Raw genomic sequence first — 22,213 nt, forward strand, 5'->3', positions numbered from 1 at the left:
CGACATTGCCCTGTTTTTAAGGACGAAAAGCTCATCCAGGGAATAAGAGTGAAGGAAAAGGTGTCGACCTTTGCTGCTCGAAAATTATTCGCCAGTCGACAGCCCACCGTGCCTCAGACAGGAAAATACAGCACTGTCCTTGCTTCTCCTCGGCCAACAAAGGAGGCGGCCACGCAGACTTGCGACCTCACCTTTAGTGCCACGGTCGTCAGATCGGCCAGCGCAAAGATCGCCCGTTCAACCTCACCACTTTCGCCTGCCCACTCTATGGCTCACCCTTCGTCGGGTTCTGCTAAATCTCGAGCCCAAAAGTCAGACGCCAAGTCTTCGAAAAAAGAGCATACTCGTGAAGAGTTTTTACGTACCGCAACTTCGCAACCATCGGTTCCTCCTTCATCTAAACATCATACTTCCAAGAAGGCTACAAAGAAACCCAGTTCCTCTCCTTCTCCGCCAAGGCGTGTCCCATCTACAGCACCACCTGGCGGAAATCGCCCTCGGCCGTCTTCTGTGTCGCCGAGGCGCACTGCTGGTGGCCGGTCAACCGGCCGATCGCTGGGGGCAGGTGCTGCTCCTGACCAACCTATAGATCAGGATCTTCTGCCTTCAGCTGAATACCATTCCATGCTGTCGGTCGCAAGCTCTGAGCAGTCGTTGAATTGACAGCACCCTTGGTCACATTCCTCCATTTTCTGTTCACCCTATGTCCATTATCCACTGGAATATCCGCGGCATTCGAGCCAATCAGGATGAATTGTCGATCCTCTTACGATCCTACTCGCCGGTCATCTTCTGTCTTCAGGAAACAAAGCTGCGTCCCCATGACCGCTTTGTTCTCCCTCATTTTCAGTCCGTCCGATGTGACCTCCCATCTGTTGAAGGCACTCCAGCCCATGGAGGACTCATGATTCTTCTCCATGATACTATCCATTATCACCCAATCCCCTTAAACAGTTCCTTCCAAGCTGTCGCCATCCGTCTTTCCCTTTCTGGATATACCTTCTCTCTCTGAACTGTATACATTCCATCGTCCACACCAATGGCACGAGCTGATCTCCTTCATCTTCTTGGTCAGCTTCCACCCCCCTATTTGCTGGTTGGGGACTTTAATGCCCACCACCCGCTTTGGGGATCTCCACATCCTTGTCCACGTGGCTCACTATTGCTAGACGTCTTCCACCAAGCGGATCTAGTTTGCCTCAACACTGGGGTCCCCACATTTTTGTCTGCCTCCACGACAAATTTATCTCATTTGGACCTTGCGGTCGGTACTGTTCCGCTAGCTCGGCGCTTCGAATGGTTCGCACTTGATGATACACACTCGAGTGACCACTTTCCATGTGTCCTTAGACTGCAGCCTCAACTGCCATATATGCGCTCGCGACGCTGGAAGTTTGCCCAAGCCGATTGGACACTTTCTTCGTCTCTAGCGACATTCGATGACCGTCGCTTTCCCAACGTCGACGATGAGGTCACACACATTACCGACGTTATTCTTACAGCTGCGGAACGTTCAATACCACGCACCTCCTTGGTGGAACGAGGCATGCCGTGACGCAATACGTGAGCGGCGACGTGCTCTTCGCATTTTCCGTCACCATCCTACTTTGGCCAACTGTATCCGCTATAAGCAGCTCCGTGCGCAATGCCGTCGCGTCATCCGCGATAGCAAGAAGGCAAGCTGGAAATTCTTTATTAGCTCATTTAACACCTTCACTCCCTCCTCGGAAGTTTGGAGTCGGCTTCGACGGTTCTCAGGCGCGCCTAGTTTCTCCCCGGTCCCTGGGCTCACTGTCGCGCATGATACCTTAGTGGACCCCGTCGCAATTTCTAACTCATTGGGTCAGCACTTTGCTGAGATTTCGAGCTCTTCAAATTACCCGCCGGCGTTTCTCCCGAAGAAACGTGCAGCGGAGGTGCGACATCTTGCTTTCTCCTCTCAAAATCACGAAAGCTACAATACTGTTTTCTCCATGCGGGAACTCCAACATGCGCTCTCTTCTTCTCGCTCCTCCGCCCCAGGACCGGATGGTATCCATGTCCAAATGTTGCTGCATTTATCACCCCATAGTCTGCGTTACCTCCTTCGTCTTTTTAATCGAATTTGGACCGACAGTACTTTTCCCAGACGATGGCGGGAAGCTATCGTCGTTCCCGTTCCGAAACCTGGAAAGGACAATCATCTCCCCTCTGGCTATCGCCCCATTTCTCTCACGAGTAGTGTCTGTAAGGTTTTGGAGCGTATGGTGAATTACCGTTTAGCGTGGTGGCTGGAATCCCGCAGTCTTTTAACACCTGCCCAATGCGGATTCCGAAAGCATCGTTCTGCAGTTGACCATCTTGTTGCTCTCTCCACTTATATCATGAGCAATTTTCTCCGGAAACGCCAAACGGTAGCAATATTTTTTGATCTGGAGAGAGCATACGATACCTATTGGAGGACAGGCACCCTCCGCACACTGTTCTCTTGGGGCTTTCGAGGCCGGCTGCCCCTTTTTCTTCGCGAATTTATGTCAGAGCGCACATTTAGGGTGCGGGTGAACACTACTCTCTCCCGTACCTTCTCCCAAGAAAACGGGGTACCCCAGGGCTCCGTGCTGAGTGTTGTACTGTTTGCCATCGCCATAAATCCAATTATGGATTGTCTCCTTCCTGATGTCTCGGGCTCCCTCTTTGTGGACGATTTTGCGATCTACTACAGCTCTCAACGGACCAGCCTTCTTGAACGACGTATTCAAGGATGTCTCGATCGCCTCCACTCTTGGAGCATCGAAATCGGCTTCCGTTTCTCTCCCAGTAAGACCGTTTGTGTTAATTTTTGGCGACGTAAGGAGTTTCTTCCGCCCTCCTTACATCTAGGTCCTGTCAACCTTCCCTTTTCAGATGTCGCTAAATTCTTGGGTCTTATGTTCGACAGAAAACTGTGCTGGTCCTCCCACGTTTCCTATCTTTCGGCTCGCTGTCTGCGATCGCTTAATACCCTCCGTGTCCTGAATGGTACCTCCTGGGGAGCGGACCGAGTGGTCCTTCTCCGCCTCTATCGCGCCTTAGTGCGCTCGAAATTGGATTATGGAAGCATAGTCTACTCCTCTGCTCGGCCGTCTATTATTCGGCGTCTCGACTCTATCCACCACCGTGGATTACGTTTAGTGTCTGGAGATTTTTACACCAGCCCTGTGGAAAGCCTTTATGGTGAGACTGTTGAACCTCCGCTGTCCAATCGGCGAGCAGTCCTTCTGAGTCGTTATGCTAGCCATCTGTCTTCCATGCCTGCTAATCCAGCCCATGACCTTTTTTTTGCTCCATTCTCTTTCCTTCCGCTTTCCTAAAACCTTCTTGACAACTTGGGGTACAGCACCGCCTTGGCTCCGGCCCCGGATCTGCCTGCTCCGTGACCTTTGTCGATTTCCCAAGGATGGTACCCCTTCACTTGTTTATCGTCGGGCATTTGCTGCTCTATGTGCACAAATGACGGACGCCACATTTATTTACACCGACGGCTCGAAAACATCGTTAGGTGTAGGGAGTGCCTATATTGTTGGCGACACCCCAAATCACTTTCGGCTTCCCGACCAGTGTTCGGTTTATACTGCGGAGCTTTACGCTGTTCTCCAGGCTGTCCACTACATCCGTCGCCATCAGCGGATACAGTACGTTATCTGCTCAGATTCTCTCAGCTCTCTCCTCAGTCTCCAAGCTCTTTATCCTGTGCACCCTCTGGTCCACCGGATTCAGGGCTGTCTGCGCTTGCTCCACCTGGGGGGCGTCTCGGTGGCGTTCCTCTGGCTCCCGGGACACGTTGGTATCTGTGGAAATGAGGCGGCCGATATTGCAGCCAAGGCTGCAGTCTCTCTTCTTCGGCCAGCTATTCCATCGATTCCTTTCGGCGATCTACGGAGCGTTTTATGTCGTCGTGTTGTTCATTTATGGCACGCGCATTGGTCAACACTTCCCCATAATAAATTGCGGGAAGTGAAAGCTCTTCCTTGCGCTTGGACCTCTTCCTCCCGAACGCGTCGTCGGGAGGAGGTAATTTTAACTAGACTCCGGATAGGGCACTGTCTTTTTAGCCATCGACATCTTTTAAGCGGCGATCCTCCCCCACTCTGTCCCCACTGCTCTCAGCTGTGGACGGTAAGACATCTTTTAATTGAATGCCCCTATTTTAATCCGTTACGCTCCCGTCTACAGCTATCGCCTGATCTATCGTCGATTTTAGCAGATGACACGCGCTCAGCCGACCGCGTTCTCCAGTTTATTAGTGCCAGTGAAATGACGTCAGTCATTCGAAGTTTTTTTTGGGGACCACCAACCCCTTTCTGTAGTGGATTTTTAAGCCTTCCTTCTGCTTTTAGTTTCTCCAATTTTATGACTTTCGTTCCCATTGCTGCTGGTTTTCAATTTCGGTTTTTTACTGTTTCCTAAGTCACGGACCGGGCGCTAATGACCATAGCAGTTTTGCGCCCTTAAACCAAAACAAACAAAAAAAAATCACCTAGCGGGATGTGAGAAACCGCCTAAAAACCACATCCAGGCTGGCCGGCGCGCCTACCAGAGTCCAGGAAGCAGCGCATTAGCGCTCTCGGCTACCCTGGCGGGTCTTAAAGACTCGAGAATGATCTTCATGATTGGGTTTCAGAAATTTCTTGCGTAGGAATATACAAGATTTCGAAATACTTCTACAGACAGTTCAGGGACGCATTTTGAAAGATGATCACAGTTTGTCTGCTAATTTCTGCTTCGTTCAGAATACCCACTGCAAAGTCTTCGAAGAACGCGTAGTGAGTTACTCGGTTTTGAAGTATCATAATAGCTAGGACCAACAACGGAAAGCTCGCCACCATTTCATCAAGGTCTGATATGAGACCCGCGTAGAATATTTTCACTGGTTGTACATACAGTATATCACTCGCATCACGGTGTGATCCTATTAGTGCCATGAGATGTCACGCCAAAAGCCAATTCTACATGAAACATGTAACACTCATGCCTCCAGACAACTTTCCTAGCGTATGCTGCCGACAGCGCGTAAAGTTATGTGGAAGTTATGATGTAAACTTACTTAACGTTGTTCCCTGAGTTTTATTCGTGGCCCAAAACAAAATACACTGTTATATTAATACGTGGTGTCCGTTCGGATATGTCGGAACGAACAGACATCACGCATTCATATAACTGATTCTCATAGATAGGCAACGGATCCATCTTCTTCAGTGCGAGTGCTCAAGTACGTCCGACCTCTTGCGGAAATCTCTGAGTAGCGAGTATGGAGGAAAATGACAGGGACTGTGGATAGATGGCGCTCGGTGGAAATGTGAGTGGGCGTGGGGCGTACCGAGATAGTCCGCGCAGTTGGAATAAACACTGTGTCATGGGTGGCGCAGGTGATTAACGTAGTTGTCTAGTAAGCACGAGATCTCAGTCATGCAGACTATTTTCACTCGTCGCCGCTGATTCCGTGTAGTGTCCCAACGCAGTCATCACCAATCCCTTTGCTTTCTTTTCTCCCCACTCAGCCTTCAGTTTACACATGAAATACACTACGCCAGTCGGGTCGTTTGGTCTTAGATACTCGTTCTTTTTGCCACTCGTGCGAAACCAGGCCGGGTGGCTAGTTCAGTTATATGCAAACAATGCTGATTCACACCAGAATGTGGTTGTGACCAAGAACTAACATTTACCCATCAATTCCTGAACGTGAGATCTTCAGGGTAGGTCATATGTAGATGTAACCCATTCAAAAACGATAGAGCCTGATAGACACTTGTGACGATATGTCCGTAGTATTGTAGCGTACGGGATTAGACATCTGATAACGAACTTCATGGGACTGTGGGGCTGCTTCGCTATCAGTGAGAGGTACTTACTGCTTTGCACGTGTCGCAAAAGTTAATCATCACGAAATTGTACAGCCCTGTATTCCTAACGCGCATCAGAAAGTGTGATGCGATTCTGATTTTATTATTCGGAGCGTTATGAATACGGAGGGAAACGAGGTAGATGACAAGAGACTATCCAATGCATTATGTGGAGACTACCCCTTGCGTAAGCAGTGCATCCTGGGGAGAAATGCAGAAGCATTAAATTAACATCTTCTATAGCAGAACGAGTTAGCGGGCACAATAGATTTCCAACGGGGCTTGTTGGTAGGCAAAGGCGACAGGCTCAGTTTCCCTTGGCATTCATATTTCTATCCCGAAGGCGATGATGGCGGCGTAACGTTACATACGGTGGAACAGAAAAGACAGCCATTGGTCTTTGAAGCAACTGGAAATCTTATGAAGTGAAGTGACGAATCGCTATCCGTGATGCGGCACTCTGATTGCTGTATTCGATCCAGCGAGTGGCTGCGATCTATGTTTAGGTGATTGTTGTGAGGCAACAGAGAGAGTCCGTGAATGTCACGTGATGGTTTGTCTTGGTTTGAGGCTGGACACTGTGCTGAAAAGGGAAGTGGCGCAAATTTTTATGAAATTATTGTTGACAATAAGGTGTTTACAATACGGTGGCAATGTCTAGTATTTTCTAAATAAAAACACTATATCTAGAGGTAATATCTAACAGTTGTGCGTCGAACTGCAGTACTATGCGGGTATTTTAGTACATAAGCTAACATTGTGGAAAGATAAGCTCCTCTTACGCGTGACACACATTTAGATCCGCTTTCGCGTGAAACAGTGCTGCCTTGGCCTCTTTACTTCATGTAGCACGCAAGTAGACAAGGACCGAGGGTAATTCTCATTTAAAACGACTCGTTTCCATTCTACATCTTTCTGCTGAACTCCTGCTTTACGAGGAACGCGTGACTAACCGTACCAATTAGCGATGAATAGGATGTTGGAAACACTGACCTACCAGCTTTGTAGCAGTCGAGTCTGAGGAGAGACTCCGATTCACATAGCGGAAACATCAGCACGACATCCATTGTATTGTCTTCCTGAATCAGATTTACATTTACACTGATGTAGTGTATTGTAAAGAGCTCCCCAGTATAGGTAGTGTGCCGTAGAATTGAAGCCAGCTATTTGCCTGTTAGTGAGAATTTCTGTGTACTATAGGTACAGTCCAACTTGACACTGCAGGCAGAGAATGCTGGGAGCGCCCGGAAGGGTATCTACATATTATCTGACGATGGTCCAAGAAGCCGAAAGCCGGTTCATAACTATTATTATTACTGTGGAACATTAATACAGTGTATTCAAGTTTTTAGTAATTCGCATTACTATTTTTTGAAATATAAAGTATAACAACCTCAAAAATTAATCATTGATTCAGCATAATGTAAAATTGATTTTATTGTCGGGTTACTGCAGCATATAAATAACCTTAAGGATGGCTCTTAACATTTCTGCGGTCACACTGGCACATAAATAGAAGTAAATAATGGTACGGAACAAAACTTCATATTGTTACTTGTTTAAATAATTATTGACATTTTTCTTACTACTAACAACTTCAGAGTCGCATTTGCATTCAGGATCTTTATCTGACAAGCGAGTCGCCTTTACACCATCCTTGGATTTGTAGAGATCGTCCGTGAAAAGCATTTTCCAGGTAGGAACACCACGCATGCATTGTTTAAGTGCATATTTTCTGAGGTACAGAGTTGCCCAGAATCAAAGCAACAAATTCTGTCAAATTCACGATATAATCATACAGACTGTCAACAGATGTCGTTGCGATAGTGTTCTGCACGCAAGACGGCATTCCGATCAACGGACAACCCCGCCAGCAATGATGTCAAGGCACCGATCAAGCGGGGTAATGCTTGCACAATCGCTGTGTACACAGTCAGAGACGTTGCAGTATGGCACAGAGAGGACGCCTACAGACCCTCTGCTGTGGAGGGCCATAGGAAGAATGGAAGCAGGAGAGTCGCAAACTGATGTGGCCCGATGGCTTAATCTGAATTCTTCTGTTGTTTCTCGGATGAGGCGACAGTTCATAGAGACCGCAACCGTATCCAGGAGACCAGACATCAGAAAGAGTGAAGCGTTATTTGGCTGTAAGGGCATGACGGTACCGCCGTAGCACTGCACTGCAACTGGCGTCTGGCCACACAGCATCCATTGGACGTGTTGTATCGAGGCAAACGGTGCACAGGAGGCTTCGGCAGAGTGGTCTTCATTGTTGGAGACCTGCTGTCTAACTTTGGCGTGTCTTCGCAGAATGGAACGTCTAGAGTAGAGCCGTCAACGTTCCACCTGGACGTCGAACAGTGGGCCAATTTTCATGTCACAGATGAATCCTGATTTTGTCTGAAGGGTGATTCTCGGCGGATTCGCATCTGGAGGGCACGTGGAACACGATTTCGGGACCTAAACATTGGAAACAGACCGATATCGAGGAGGATCCCTAATGGTGTGGGCAGGGATTATGTTGACCACTGGAACACCTCTTCATGAAACTGTGCGGATGAATTAGAAAGATTCAACTACAGTCAGGTTCCGTGAGAATGTCTTGGGATCTCATGCGCAGTGGTTGCGAGGTGCTGTGAGCCCAGACTTCGTATTGACGGGCGGTAATTCTCGACCTCGTAAAGCACGGGTGGCTGGTGTTTTTTGGAAGCGGAAGACATTGCCTGCTGGCTCTCCCGATTTGAATTCCATAGAGCATGGCTGGGATGCACTAGGGAAGCAGGTTGCATCACGTCAGCATCCACCAACCACTCTCCAAGACTGCGAGCAGCTCTGCAGGAAGAATGGGCTTTATTGCCTCAACATGAGATTGATGAGCCGGCCGAAGTGGCCGTGCGGTTAAAGGCGCTGCAGTCTGGAACCGCAAGACCGCTCCGGTCGCAGGTTCGAATCCTGCCTCGGGCATGGATGTTTGTGATGTCCTTAGGTTAGTTAGGTTTAACTAGTTCTAAGTTCTAGGGGACTAATGACCTCAGCAGTTGAGTCCCATAGTGCTCAGAGCCATTTTGAGATTGATGACGTCATTCACATCATGTCCTGTCAGTGTCAGGCCTGTATTGGTGCCAGAGATAGTCACACCCCATACTGATCATATTAACCAGTTGTCAGATGGTGTGTGCAAATCCGTTAAGTTGGAAAAAAATGAACATCATTTTTGTCAACCATTCTGCGTGTTGCAGTTGATTGCATTGTGTTTTCTTTACAATGTTTCTACTTGATTATCACCTCTTAATACTGTTTTGTGGCAAAATAAATGCAACCTTGCAAAATTTCCGTTTGTTGCTTTAATTTAGGACACCAGCGTAGTTTCGTTAGCGAGAATCTGAAATTAGACTGTAAGGTGGCATGGTCTCCTGACCTTCATTTCTTACATATTCCATCCTCATAATTGTATTCTACACATCAAGACGCTTCATTCGAACCCAAACTCGATAAGGTAGAGTCAATTTTGTATGAATTAGTGTAAGCGATATGCAAATCTAATAAGCAAATCTCAAGTGCGCACTGGGGTTGAAAAAGTCGAGGCTGTCATACACAACATGACGGCCACAGGAGGTTTCGTTCTAAAGAGGAAACCAGTCCGCTAGGAAGACAGTCCCTTCAGAGGGCTGGGTCAACAACATTCCTACTTCGGCCGAAGCGACCGCCCAGAGAGAAGACAGCTTTTGTCAGAGTGAAGGGATAACGACCCTCGTGTTTGAATTAAAAGCAAATTCTGCAACATTGTGTGGGAGCACCCAGAAGACGCATTTTTCACGGACTTACTGCGTAGTTACGGAGTTCTCACAGCAGGACAGTATACGCCTAACAGATGCTACAGATTTCCGCATTGGTCGACTTAAACGAAACGTCATTCTCCCGTTTAAAAGAGCAATGCTGACTGGTGGAATATTTCTGATGCAGAGAGTCAGAGGAGTGAGGGAAGGCAGTAAATGATATACCCTCGCAACTTTTCCAGACAAAGGGGCCGTTTCGTTGTCGCTCTTGGAGCGGGAACACGTAATGAGAGCGAGTGCGCTCGTACGTGTACGCAAAGAGCAAGGAATAAAGTCTCTCCTCAGTACTTCACTGGGAGAGCACCTCCGTCTTTAGTGAATTGGAGTGACACTCTATATTGAGTCGCTCGCGGTTAAGCATTGTTCACTGTGTTGGTCGCCACACTTATCGTGCGGTGTGAACACAGGCAAGAGTACACCTGTGAGCGAATACTGACTGGCATCGCAGTGGACTGCTTATCTGACGGGTGTACCACGCCAATATTTAGACTAGGTGCAGACAGGAGTCCTTGACTTCATCAAGGCGTAGGGAGAGTTTGATTGGCAAAGGTCAATCCAGATAGAAAGATATAGTTGTGTTATTTTTCAGCAGCGAGCGACGCAGGCAGCAGTCATCGCAGCTCACGGTATTGTGCGCTACCGGGTCCTTCCTAACAGCACACTCCACTACATTTCTCACGCGACAGCCTTGACTGTACCTAGAAAAGTTATTCACGTTGCGTACGCACGGCTCTCATTCTGCCGAGTAAATAGCATTCTGAAAGGAAAGGGAGAAAAGAACCTTTCCATACTTTGTAAAATAATAGCATTCCTATCTATAAGAGGCAATCTACTGTTCCGAAAAGAACCCGGAAATTTATTATCATTCTATAAGAAAAAGTTTCACTTGATTTCTCAGAATTTTTTTGTAATAAATAATATTTTTCGTTCGTTTAATGTTTTTCTTACACTAACTAGCAATACTCCCGTACACAAGCATTCCACTAGCTATGTAAGAATATACAGGGTGTTACAAAAAAGTACGGCCAAACTTTCAGGAAACATTCCGCACACACAAATAAAGAAAAGATGTTATGTGGACATGTGTCTGGAAATGCTTAATTTGCATGTTAGAGCTCATTTTAGTTTCGTCAGTATGTACTGTACTTCCTCGATTCACCGCCACATGTGTGGTCTGACGAGAATCCGCACGCAGTTGTGCAATCACGTCATCAACACAGATCTTCTGTGAACGTTTGGGCAGGCATTGTTGGTGATGTCTTGATTGGGCCCCGTGTTCTTCCACCTACGCTCAATGGAGCACGTTATCATGCTTTCGTACGGGATGCTCTACCTGCGCTGCTAGAACATGTGCCTTTAGAAGTACAGCACAACATGTGGTTCATGCACCATGGAGCTCCTGCACATTTCAGTCGAAGTGTTCGTACGCTTCTCAACAGATTCGGTGACCGATGGATTGGTAGAGGCGGACCAATTCCGTGGCGTCTACGCTCTCCTGACCTCAACCCTCTTGACTTTCATTTATGGGGGCATTTGAAAGCTCTTGTCTACGCAACCCCGGTACCAAATGTAGAGACTCTTCGTGCTCGTATTGTGGACGGCTGCGATACAATGCGCCATTCTCCAGGGCTGCATCAGCGCATCAGGGATTCCATGCGACGGAGGGTGGATGCATGTATCTTCGCTAACGGAGGACATCTTGAACATTTCCTGTAACAAAGTGTTTGAAGTCACGCTGGTACGTTCTGCTGCTGTGTGTTTCCATTCCATGATTAATGTGATCTGAAGAGAAGTAATAAAATGAGCTGTAACATGGAAAGTAAGCGTTTCCGGACACATGTTCACATAATATATTTTCTTTCTTTGTGTGTGAGGAATGTTCCCTGAAAGTTTGGCCGTACCTGTTTGTAACAACCTGTATGTCTGGGTTCATTGGAATTGATGAATGGTCATAAAACGAAATTTTACAGTTCTCTTCCACTTGCCTATAACTCTGAACCAATAAACAAGAAGGTTATTTCCAACAAGAATAGAAGTTTTATCTGTATCTTATTGCACCTCATAGAGTGTCCCTTACCATTGTTTACAGCTAATGTCTTTAATTAGCTAGGAAGTACGAACTTAAGTTTTTTAGCCCTTGTAGCTGAGGATCTATAACCTCGGCCTTAACGTCAGAGTTGCGTGATTACGTGGGTGCGTTTATGCCGGCAGCTCGTAGGTCGACGGGCGGCTCGGACGTGCTGGCGGACCTGGACAGCGACAACAGCTCGAGCAGCGTCGGAACCGGCTCGACGGGAGACCCCGGAGAGGGAGTCGTCTTCCCGCCCACCTACCTGGTGCTGTCGTTCGCGCGACACGTCCGGCCCGAGGCGCTGCGCTGGCTCGTCGACAAGATCCGCGGCAAGCGGCGGGACGGCGGCGCCGAGCTGTTCGTGCGGAGACAGCCGCTCAGGCACGGAGAGGTAACCGCTGCTCCGCTGGGGGCACTTCTCCCTCTTTCCCGTCTGTGCAACTCGCTGCTGTACAGCCAGATATTTCTCACCAGACGAAATATTTATTTATTTATGCATTTATTTTACCTGGCATACTCAGATTGAACGAATTTCGATTTGTACAGAACATTATGGACATATCACATGTTATACAGTATTAATGTCAAAGAAAAAATAGAGATTATAACAGTAGTACAAGATTAATTATAACAATCAAGATTAATTATAACAATCAAGATTAATTATAACAATCAAGATTAATTATAACAATCAAGATTAATCATAACAATCAAGATTAATCATAACAATCAAGATTAATCATAACAATCAAGATTAATTATAACAATCAAGATTAATTATAACAATCAAGATTAATTATAACAATCAAGATTAATAATAATAATAATAATAATAATAAGAAGAAGAAGAAGAAGAAGAAGAAGAAGAAGAAGAATACACTCATACAATTACACGATCACAATGCCAGAAATATAGAATACATCACATACATTCAGCAACAGAAACATTCACATTAAGGAGAAAGGAAGGAGGAAGGGGATTTATCAACATAAAAAAACCCACATTATGGACAGGTAGACAATTTAAGAACATTCTTTATAGAACGAGCAAAAACTAGCAAAATACACAAAGCAATCACTCATATAAATACATCGGCTACACCATTGCAATTTCATTACCACTTCTACAACCTTTTAGATCACATAACATCAACAGATACGAAGAAAGTAAATTGGAAAAAGAATACACTATATGGCAAGCACCAGTATCATCTAACACAGCCACACTTCGATCAAGACGCATCCAACACATGGCTAAGAAAAGGCAATATATACAGTGAGACGGAAGGATTCATGATTGCAATACAGGATCAAACAATAAACACCAGATATTACAGCAAGCATATTATTAAAGATCCCAATACCACAACAGATAAATGCAGACTTTGGAAACAACAAATAGAAACAGTATATCACATCACAAGCGGATGTACAATACTAGCAAATACAGAATACACCAGAGGACATGACAATGTAGCAAAAATAATACATCAACAACTTGCCATACAACATAAACTAATGAAACAACACGTTCCCACATACAAGTTTACACCACAAAATGTGCTGGAGAATGATGAATACAAATTATAATGGAACAGAACCATTATGACAGATAAAACACCACCACATAACAAACATGACATCATACTCACCAATAAGAAGAAGAAATTAACACAACTAATCGAAATATCCTTACCCAATACAACAAATATACAGAAGAAAACAGGAGAAAAAAATTGAAAGATACATCCAACTGGCTGAGGAAGTCAAGGACATGTGGCATCAGGATAAAGTTGACATTATACCAATGATACTATCGACTGCAGGAGTCATACCACACAATATCTACCAGTACATCAACGCAATACAGCTACATCCAAACGTATATATACAACTACAGAAATCTGTAATTATTGATATATGTTCAATTACCCGAAAGTTCCTAACAGTTAAAAGGAAGTCACGCTTGATCAAGGTCCGCGTCACTTTCCATTTTTAACCAGACATAACGTCTGAGACAGGAAAGAGAAATAGTAGTAGTAGTAGTAGTAGTAGTAGTAGTAGTAGTAATGACTATGTATATGAAAGTAAACATATTTTTCTTTTATGAATGTCAGTCCTATTGCTAGTTGGGAATTTTCTCGTTATGTTCTTGCAGCTTGTGAGTTATTCTCATCGAGCAGAGACATAAGACGACAGAATGGGGTGAAAGAGATCTAGAAGAGGTAGCTGGGTTAGAGGAAGAGAAATAGAATGGTAAAACTCGAAGCTATGATGGACAGGAGAAAGGAAGAGATGAGAGGGGCACAACAATGGTGGCTATACCGTACTTAATATGTAAGTTTTGAGTTAAATATTCACCACGTCTCTTAAAAGAGAGCACTGCTTGTTTATGAGAGCTCTAGAGTAGAACTACGCTACGCAGCATAATTAAAGGATAATTTTATCGAAACCCCGTAGTTGTCTCCCACCGAAACGTAGAAGTTTGAAACTTGGCTCCAAGACGCCTACAACCTTCGTCTGTAATGACGCGAAGGCTGTCATGCTACCGTCGGGCTCGACGACGCTTTAAACAGTAAAGTGTCGACGCATGCAAAGAAAAGGCCGCAGGTCAGAAGTTCATGTGGCATATAAAGTGGGTCAGTGATACAACATCGAATAAATTGCGGTTGGAACAACTGGAGGAAAATGAGTGCAGTGTTGTGTGACAAGAAGGTGAGCATTGGGTTGAAAGGGAAAGTGTACAAGTCGGTGGTAAGGCCTGCTATGATATACGGGGCCAATCACAGTAGCCCAGGAAAGGAAGATGGAAGTGGCGGAAATGAGGATGCTGAGGTGGATGTGTGGGGTAACAAGGAAGGATAGGATTAGAAATGAATTTGTTAGAAGAGCTGTGAAAGTGGGACCCATGGGGAAAAACATACAAGACAGCAGGCTAAGGTGGTACGGACACTTACAGAGAAAAGGGGAAGAGTATATCGGAAACAGAGTTGAAGATATAAAGAGTGAAGGAGCGAGAAGGAGAGGAAGAGCGAAGATGAGGTGGAGGGATAAGATATCCGGGGACCTAAGGTAGAAAGGATGGAAGAAGTGGGTCAATGATGTCCCACTGGCACCAAATTTCACTACAGTTCTACCTAAAGCCACCGCAAACGTGTCACAGACCAGAAGATCGTCACACCCCCTTTTATCCATATTTCACCTCTTCTTGTGACGCCTATGCGATGGAGTTTGGAATCGCGACGCCGTTTCTTATGAGCCCCGGAGGGGGAAGGGGTGCATAAAGGGCATTAATGAACCCACCCCTTTGTTCGGAACACATTTCCCCATCAAAAACAACAGGTTGCAATGCGATGAGCAGCAGAAAGACGTTCTTCAAAATCTTTAATACTGCTGACAGCTCCCTGACGCTCAAACCCTTTGAAATCTGGATTCACAGGACAGACCGGATCAGGTTGTGGAAAGAGGCCCAAGTCAGTTGCTGCTAGTTGCACAAACATAAAAACTTTATTTGCTAAAAACACTTAATCACACATGCCCTTAAAGTAATTCAGAAACAATACGGCTGAAGGCCAGAACACAAGTTATTAAAATTGCGTTAAGAAATGCACACGGCTGAAGGCCTTAGTTACAAGATAGGAGAACTGAGGGCTTAAGGCCTGGATAACAGGAACTCCAGTAAGAATATTTTTAAAAGGATTTAAAATAAAGGCCTTTCAAATTTTAAGTAGGATCAATGCCTTATCTAAGAACATTTCACATAAATTCGGCTGGAGGCCACACACTGAACATAGAACAACTCAAGGCTTAAGGCCTGGGTAGCAAAATTAAGATAGAAGAGAAAATTTTCAAATGATTTTTTTCTTAACTTCAGACGGCTGAAGGTCGTATCTTAAAATATTTCACAAGGTATGGCTGAAGGCCATATACTGAACACTAAAACAAACTAAATTAATACACGGCTGAAGGCCTCGCACAGTACTAAAGAAAATCACAATCCCAAGCAACGGAACAGTGGTGCTCAGAAATTTTCCAAGGGTCAGCCTGGGGAGGAAACCCTAACAACAGTTTAGGTGAGACAGGCGGCCACGTGTAACACTAAATAATCGGACGGCTGATGAACCAACGAACAAACTAATCAGTTCCCTTTAATCCTTCCAACGGCACGACAACCGAAAATATCAGCGACGACGAAGATCGCAGCAACGTTATGTCTTCAAATGTTGGCGTCTAAATACAGCCAAGGCACAATAACCACTCAAAAATATGAACAAACACCAAGGGTTGTCGAACGGCACGCCGTGCCGGACAGCATCAACATGGCGAGGAAACATACACTCACTGCTCTGTCCCAACCGACCGACTGCCTACTGCAATACGCAGACAGCACTGATAACTGCTCAGTGGAAATCACACAAGCTACACACAGTTCCACGTAAACACTTGCACCAAGAACTGCGACAATACTAAAACCAGTCACTGTGGAATCACAAGGAGAAACAAGAAGTCGACACACACAGTTTCCATAAGCGATCGGTGACCAAATACACGTCATCCGATGAGACGACCGACCGTACGACCAACTAACGTCGTTCCTACTCAAGTTATGTGTGTTGGCAACGGTCGGGCAACTCTTGGCTGTCCGGAGCTCATTGCAGCTCCAACCCGACTCAACTCGATGTCCGTTCGGAACTCGGAGACACGGCGACCCGGGCACACTGGCTCGGACCCAACCATGCAGAGGGAACACTTGGCCACTGGCCACCCGACATCTCTGCACAAGGAAGGAACCGACCCACGTCCGGCAAGATGACCAACTGACGAGGCCCAGAAACGGTCAAAAGACCAAATACATGTCGCCCGATGAGACGACCGACCGATCGACCAACCAACGGTCGTTCCCGTTCCAGTCTCCTTCCGTCGGACAGTGCATGTGTGTCGGCAGTGGTCGGCGAGTACTGGTTGTCCGGACCTCACGGGCGCTCCGTCCTCGACTGAACTCCCGACACACGACGACCCGGAAATACTAACGGTCGCTCTAGAGAGAGTAAGACAGTGCGCGTATCGATAAGCATTGCTGCTGCCACTCACTGGCAGGGAAGTCAGCAACTTAGTGACGCCAGTAATTCGAATAAGAAACGAGGCGACAGTTCCGTAAAGACAAGCTGTCGAGTAAGAAACGGCATTAACACAAGCCGCACACGGCTCACCCTTCTCTAAGGACATAGTGAGACGGCAACACCACTGGATGTGATCTCGCCGCTTTGGAGTGCAGTGCGACCGCAATTTTTGCTCTGGTATACAGGATTCCTATAATGAATTCAAAACAATTGGACGAAATTCGAACGTGATCCGAAACAGCACAGGGTCTTTCACTTTTTCAGTGATCCTGTTTCAGGGCCTCCTGTGGCGTGTTGATGGTGGGGTGCGATATTGACAGATCCGTGAAAAAAACTGTAAAGGGTCCTCTAAGGCTAGTGATTCCACCCTGTACATCAGAGTGAAAATTGCGGTCACACTGCACTCCAAAGGGCGAGATCATACCCAATGGGGTTGCCATTCCACGATGTCCTTAGAGAAGGGTTCAAGCGCCAGGGAGCTCTCAGCAGTATCAAAAATTGCCAAGAATGTCTTTCTGTTGCTCATCACATTGCAACCTTCATCAGGTTGCCCTCCATGGGGTGGGTGCACGCAACGACTGTGGTTATATTGGGTTAGATAGAGCAGCAATCAGTCATGGAATTAAGTTGCTTTAATATGACGTTTCTAGTCACAACGCAGATCAGATTTCGACCTGACACAGGTCGAAATCTGATCTGCGTTGTGACTAGAAATGGCATATTAAAGCAACGTAATTCCACGACTGATTGCTGCTTTATCTAACCCACATTGCAACCTGTTGTTTCTGACCAGGAGATGTGTCAAGAACGTCCTTACGTCGCTCATCGCATTGCAACCTGTTCCTTTCGACCGGGAAATGTGTGGGAATCAACGTTTGGATGAAAGGGGTGGGTTCATTGACGCCCTTTGGCACTCCCTGAGGCCTTTCCGTGTCGACTGTGAGCGGAGGTGTATCAGAAATGTTTTCTACGGCGACTCATAACAAACGGCGTTATTTTAACGCTGCGCGTCGCGGTTCTAACCTCCATCGCAGAGGCGTCAAAAGAAGGGATGAAATGTGGGTAAGAGAATGTACTGTATGTCAACTTTTCAGGCATGTGACACGTTTACCGTGGCGTTAGGCAGAATAGGGGTGAAATTTTATTGCCAATGGGATATCATTAACCCATTTCACACGTCACATGAACCTATGACCTCCGGCCTCTTTTTCCACATGCGTCGACACGTTGCTGTTTTGAAGAGTCGTCGAGCCGGATAGTAGCAACGCAGGGCGCCACGCCTTTGCACTACAACAGAAGGAGGTTGTAAGCACCTCAGAGCCAAATTTCAAACTTTCGTGTTTCGATTAGAGCCAACTAAGGGGTTTCGAAAAAGTGATCCCTTAATTCTGTCGCGCAGTGTAGTATGTCAGTCATGCTGACCTCACAGCTCTCAAATAAATCATGACATTGAAGTGAAGTGGGGTGCATGTTCCAGTCGGATGTTTGGAATCAACGCAATAACAGGGGTGTACATGGAGATCGGACACAGTGGCAAGATGGAGCTACACTATCTGAACGTTCGTATGGCAACACAATAAATGTAATTGTCTGATTTGTTGCTGTATCTACGTAAATTCCCCAATGTGTCTCCAAGGAATCATGTACCACCCGCAGTGGTGTAGAAACAGTAATGGAAATGCCGTGTGGCTAGGGCCTCCCATCAGGTAGACCGTTCGCTTGGTGCAGGTCTTTCGAGCTGACGCCATTTCAAGCGGAGAAAATCTCCGACCCAGCCGGGAATCGAACCCGGGCCGCTAGGTTTGACATTCCGTCGCGCTGACCACTCAGCCACCAGGGGCGGACGTAGAAACAGTAATAGTAAAAGTATCGCAACCGGCGGGGAAATGAGGCGATTGTCACACCTCCTCAATGGCAGTTTTAAAACCGCAGGGAACCCAACTCGAATAGTTTCCGAGCGAACGTTGAGAAAAGAACTGCATGCAATGGACCTCTAGATTCGGTAGCTAGCAAAAGGCCATTGCCCACAATCTACAATACGACTGCGCGCCTTCAGTGTGCCGATTTTACTCTTTCCACGTGATCCAAGACGACTAGTGCATTGTTTACGGAATGAGGCGCTTTACGCACAGTTGGGCGGGTGCATTTCAGGCCGTATGTGGTTCTGTGATATTTCTGAAGATGCATTTTGTAGTAAGATGTCGGGACCAACCATTCAGATACTGCGAAGGTAAACCAGGATTTTTACTCCAACATTCTTGCTGACCAATACGTCTCACCTTGAGGATGAGTATGTTGTGTACTTCCATCTTCAGACAACAGCTGTGTTAACAGGGTTACATGCATACGTTTCTGCATTGACGAGCCCTTAATCATCCTAAAGTACCTCAACTGGCCCTCTAGATCATTCGAGCTTAACCATAATGGAAATGTTAGGGATGATTCATAACCGCGGGAGGAGTGCATGAATTAACATTACCACAATGTGGTAATCTGATCATAAGAGCAGCTTAAGCTGGATATGACATACCTGAGGAAGCTTGCGGGCTGGCCTCCTGGTAGAATTGAGTCCATTACCAAAGATAAAGACGATGTTACACGGTATTAGCTTAGTGTATAACCATGAACCATGGACCTTGCCGTTGGTGGGGAGGCTTGCGTGCCTCAACGATACAGATAGCTGTACCGTAGGTGCAACCACAACGGAGGGGTATCTGTTGAGAGGCCAGACAAACGTGTGGTTCCTGAAGAGGGGCAGCAGCCTTTTCAGTAGTTGCAGGGGCAACAGTCTGGATGATTGACTGATCTGGCCTTGTAACACTAACCAAAGTGGCCCTACTGTTCTGGTACTGCGAACAGCTGAAAGCAAAGGGAAACTACAGCCGTAATTTTTCCCGAGGGCATGCAGCTTTACTGTATGATTAAATGATGATGGCATCCTCTTGGGTAAAATATTCCGGAGGTAAAATAGTCCCCCATTCGGATCTCCAGGCGGGGACTACTCAAGAGGACGTCGTTATCAGGAGAAAGAAAACTGGCGTTCTACGGATCGGAGCGTGGAATGTCAGATCCCTTAATCGGGCTGGTAGGTTAGAAAATTTAAAAAGAGAATTGGATAGGTTAAAGTTAGATATAGTGGGAATTACTGAAGTTCGGTGGCAGGAGGAACAAGACCTTTGGTCAGGTGAATACAGGGTTATAAATACAAAATCAAATAGGGGTAATGCAGGAGTGGGTTTAATAATGAATAAAAAAATAGGAGTGCGGGTAAGCTATTACAAACAGCATAGTGAACGCATTATTGTGGCCAAGATAGACACGAAGCCCACGCCTACTACAGTAGTGCAAGTTTATATGCCAACTAGCTCTGCAGATGACGAAGAAATAGATGAAATGTATGATGAGATAAAAGAAATTATTCAGGTAGTGAAGGGAGAAGAAAATATAATAGACATGGGTGATTGGAATTCAACAGTAGATAAATGAAGAGAATGAAACGTAGTAGGTGAATATGGATTACGGCTAAGAAATGAAAGAGAAAGCCGCCTGGTAGAATTTAGCACATAGCATAACTTAATCATAGCTACATTTGGTTAAGAATCATGAAAAAAGGTTGTATACATGGAAGAACCCTGGATATACTAAAAGGTTTCAGATAGATTAAATAATGGTAAGACAGAGATTTAGGAACCAGGTTTTAAATTGTAAGACATTTCCAGGGGCAAATGTGGATACTGACCACAATCTATTGGTTACGAACTGTAGATTAAAACTGAAGAAACTGGAGAAAGGTGGGAACTTAAGGAGATCGGACCTGGATAAACTGAAAGAACCAGAGGTTGTACAGAGTTTCAGGGCGAGCATAGGGGAACAATTGTCACAAATGGGGGAAAGAAATACAGTAGAAGAATGGGTAGCTTTGAGGAATGAAATAGTGAAGGTAGCAGAGGATCAAGTAGGTAAAAAGAAGAGGGCTAGTAGAAATCTTTAGGTAACAGAAGAGATACTGAATTTAATTGATGAAAGGAGAAAATACAAAAATCAAGTAAATGAAGCAGGCAAAAAGGAATACAAACGTCTCAAAAATGAGATCGGCAGGAAGTGCAAAATGGCTAAGCTGGGATGGCTGGAGGACAAATGTACGGATGTAGAAGCTTATCTCACTAGGGGTAAGATAGATACTGCCTACAGGAATATTAAAGAGACCTTCGGAGAAAAGAGAACCACTTGCATGAATATCAAGAGCTCAGATGGAAACCCAGTTCTAAGCAAAGAAGGGAAAGAAGAAAGGTGGAAGGAATATATAGAGGGTCTATACAGGGGCGATGTCCTTGAGGACAATGTTATGGAAATGGAAGAGGATGTAGATGAAGATGAGATGGGAGATATGACACTGCTTGAAGAGTTTGACAGAGCACTGAAAGACCTGAGTCGAAACAAGGCCCCGGGAATAGACAACATTCCATTATAACTACTGACAGTCTTGAGAGACCCAGTTCTGACAAAACTCTACCATTTTGTCAGCAAGATGTAAGAGACAGGCGAAATTCCCTCAGACTTCAAGAAGAATATAATAATTCCAATCCCAAAGGAAGCAGGTGTTGACAGATGTGAAAATTACCGAACTATCAGTTTAATAAGTCACAGCTGAAAATACTAACGCGAATTCTTTACAGACGAATGGAAAAACTGATAGAAGCCGACCTCGGGGAAGATCTGTTTATCAGTTTGGATTCCGTAGAAATGTTGGAACACGTGAGGCAATACTGACTTTACGACTTAACTTAGAAGAAAGATTCAGGAAAGGCAAACCTACGTTTCTAGCATTTGTAGACTTAGAGAAAGGTTTTGACACTGTTGAGTAGAATACTCTCTTTCAAATTCTGAAGGTGGCAGAGGTAAAATACTGGGAGCGAAAGGCTATTTACAATTTGTACAGAATGCAGATGGCAGTTATATGAGTCGAGGGGCATGAAAGGGCAGCTGTGGTTGGGAAGGGAGTGAGACAGGGTTGTAGCCTCTCCCCGATGCTATTCAATCTCTATATTGAGCAAGCACTAAAGGAAACAAAAGAAAAAGTTCGGAGTAGTCATTGAAATCCACAGAGAAGAAATAAAAACTTTGAGGTTCGCCGATGACATGGTAATTCTGTCACAGACAGCAAAGGACCTGGAAGAGCAGTTGAACAGAATGGACAGTGGCTTGAAAGGAGGGTATAAGATGAACATCAACAAAAGCAAAACGAGGATAATGGAATGTAGTCGAATTAAGTCGGGTGATGCTGAGGGAATTACATTAGGAAATGAAACACTTAAAGTAGTAAAGGAG

At 45.7% G+C, this 22,213-nt stretch overlaps 1 protein-coding gene across 3 annotated transcripts in view; it reads left to right on the forward strand.

The window, feature by feature from the left end:
* LOC124777475 (anoctamin-10) overlaps positions 1-22,213 on the forward strand; it is a 306,085-nt gene that overhangs the window by 124,524 nt on the left and 159,348 nt on the right. For all 3 annotated transcript variants that reach the window (XM_047252902.1, XM_047252903.1, XM_047252904.1), the window contains one exon: positions 11,906-12,156. In XM_047252902.1, the coding sequence (XP_047108858.1) occupies positions 11,906-12,156 (251 nt within the window). The remainder of the gene's footprint in view (positions 1-11,905; positions 12,157-22,213) is intronic.

This window comes from Schistocerca piceifrons, chromosome 2, assembly GCF_021461385.2.
Source record: "Schistocerca piceifrons isolate TAMUIC-IGC-003096 chromosome 2, iqSchPice1.1, whole genome shotgun sequence".
In the NCBI taxonomy this organism is placed as follows: domain Eukaryota; kingdom Metazoa; phylum Arthropoda; class Insecta; order Orthoptera; family Acrididae; genus Schistocerca; species Schistocerca piceifrons.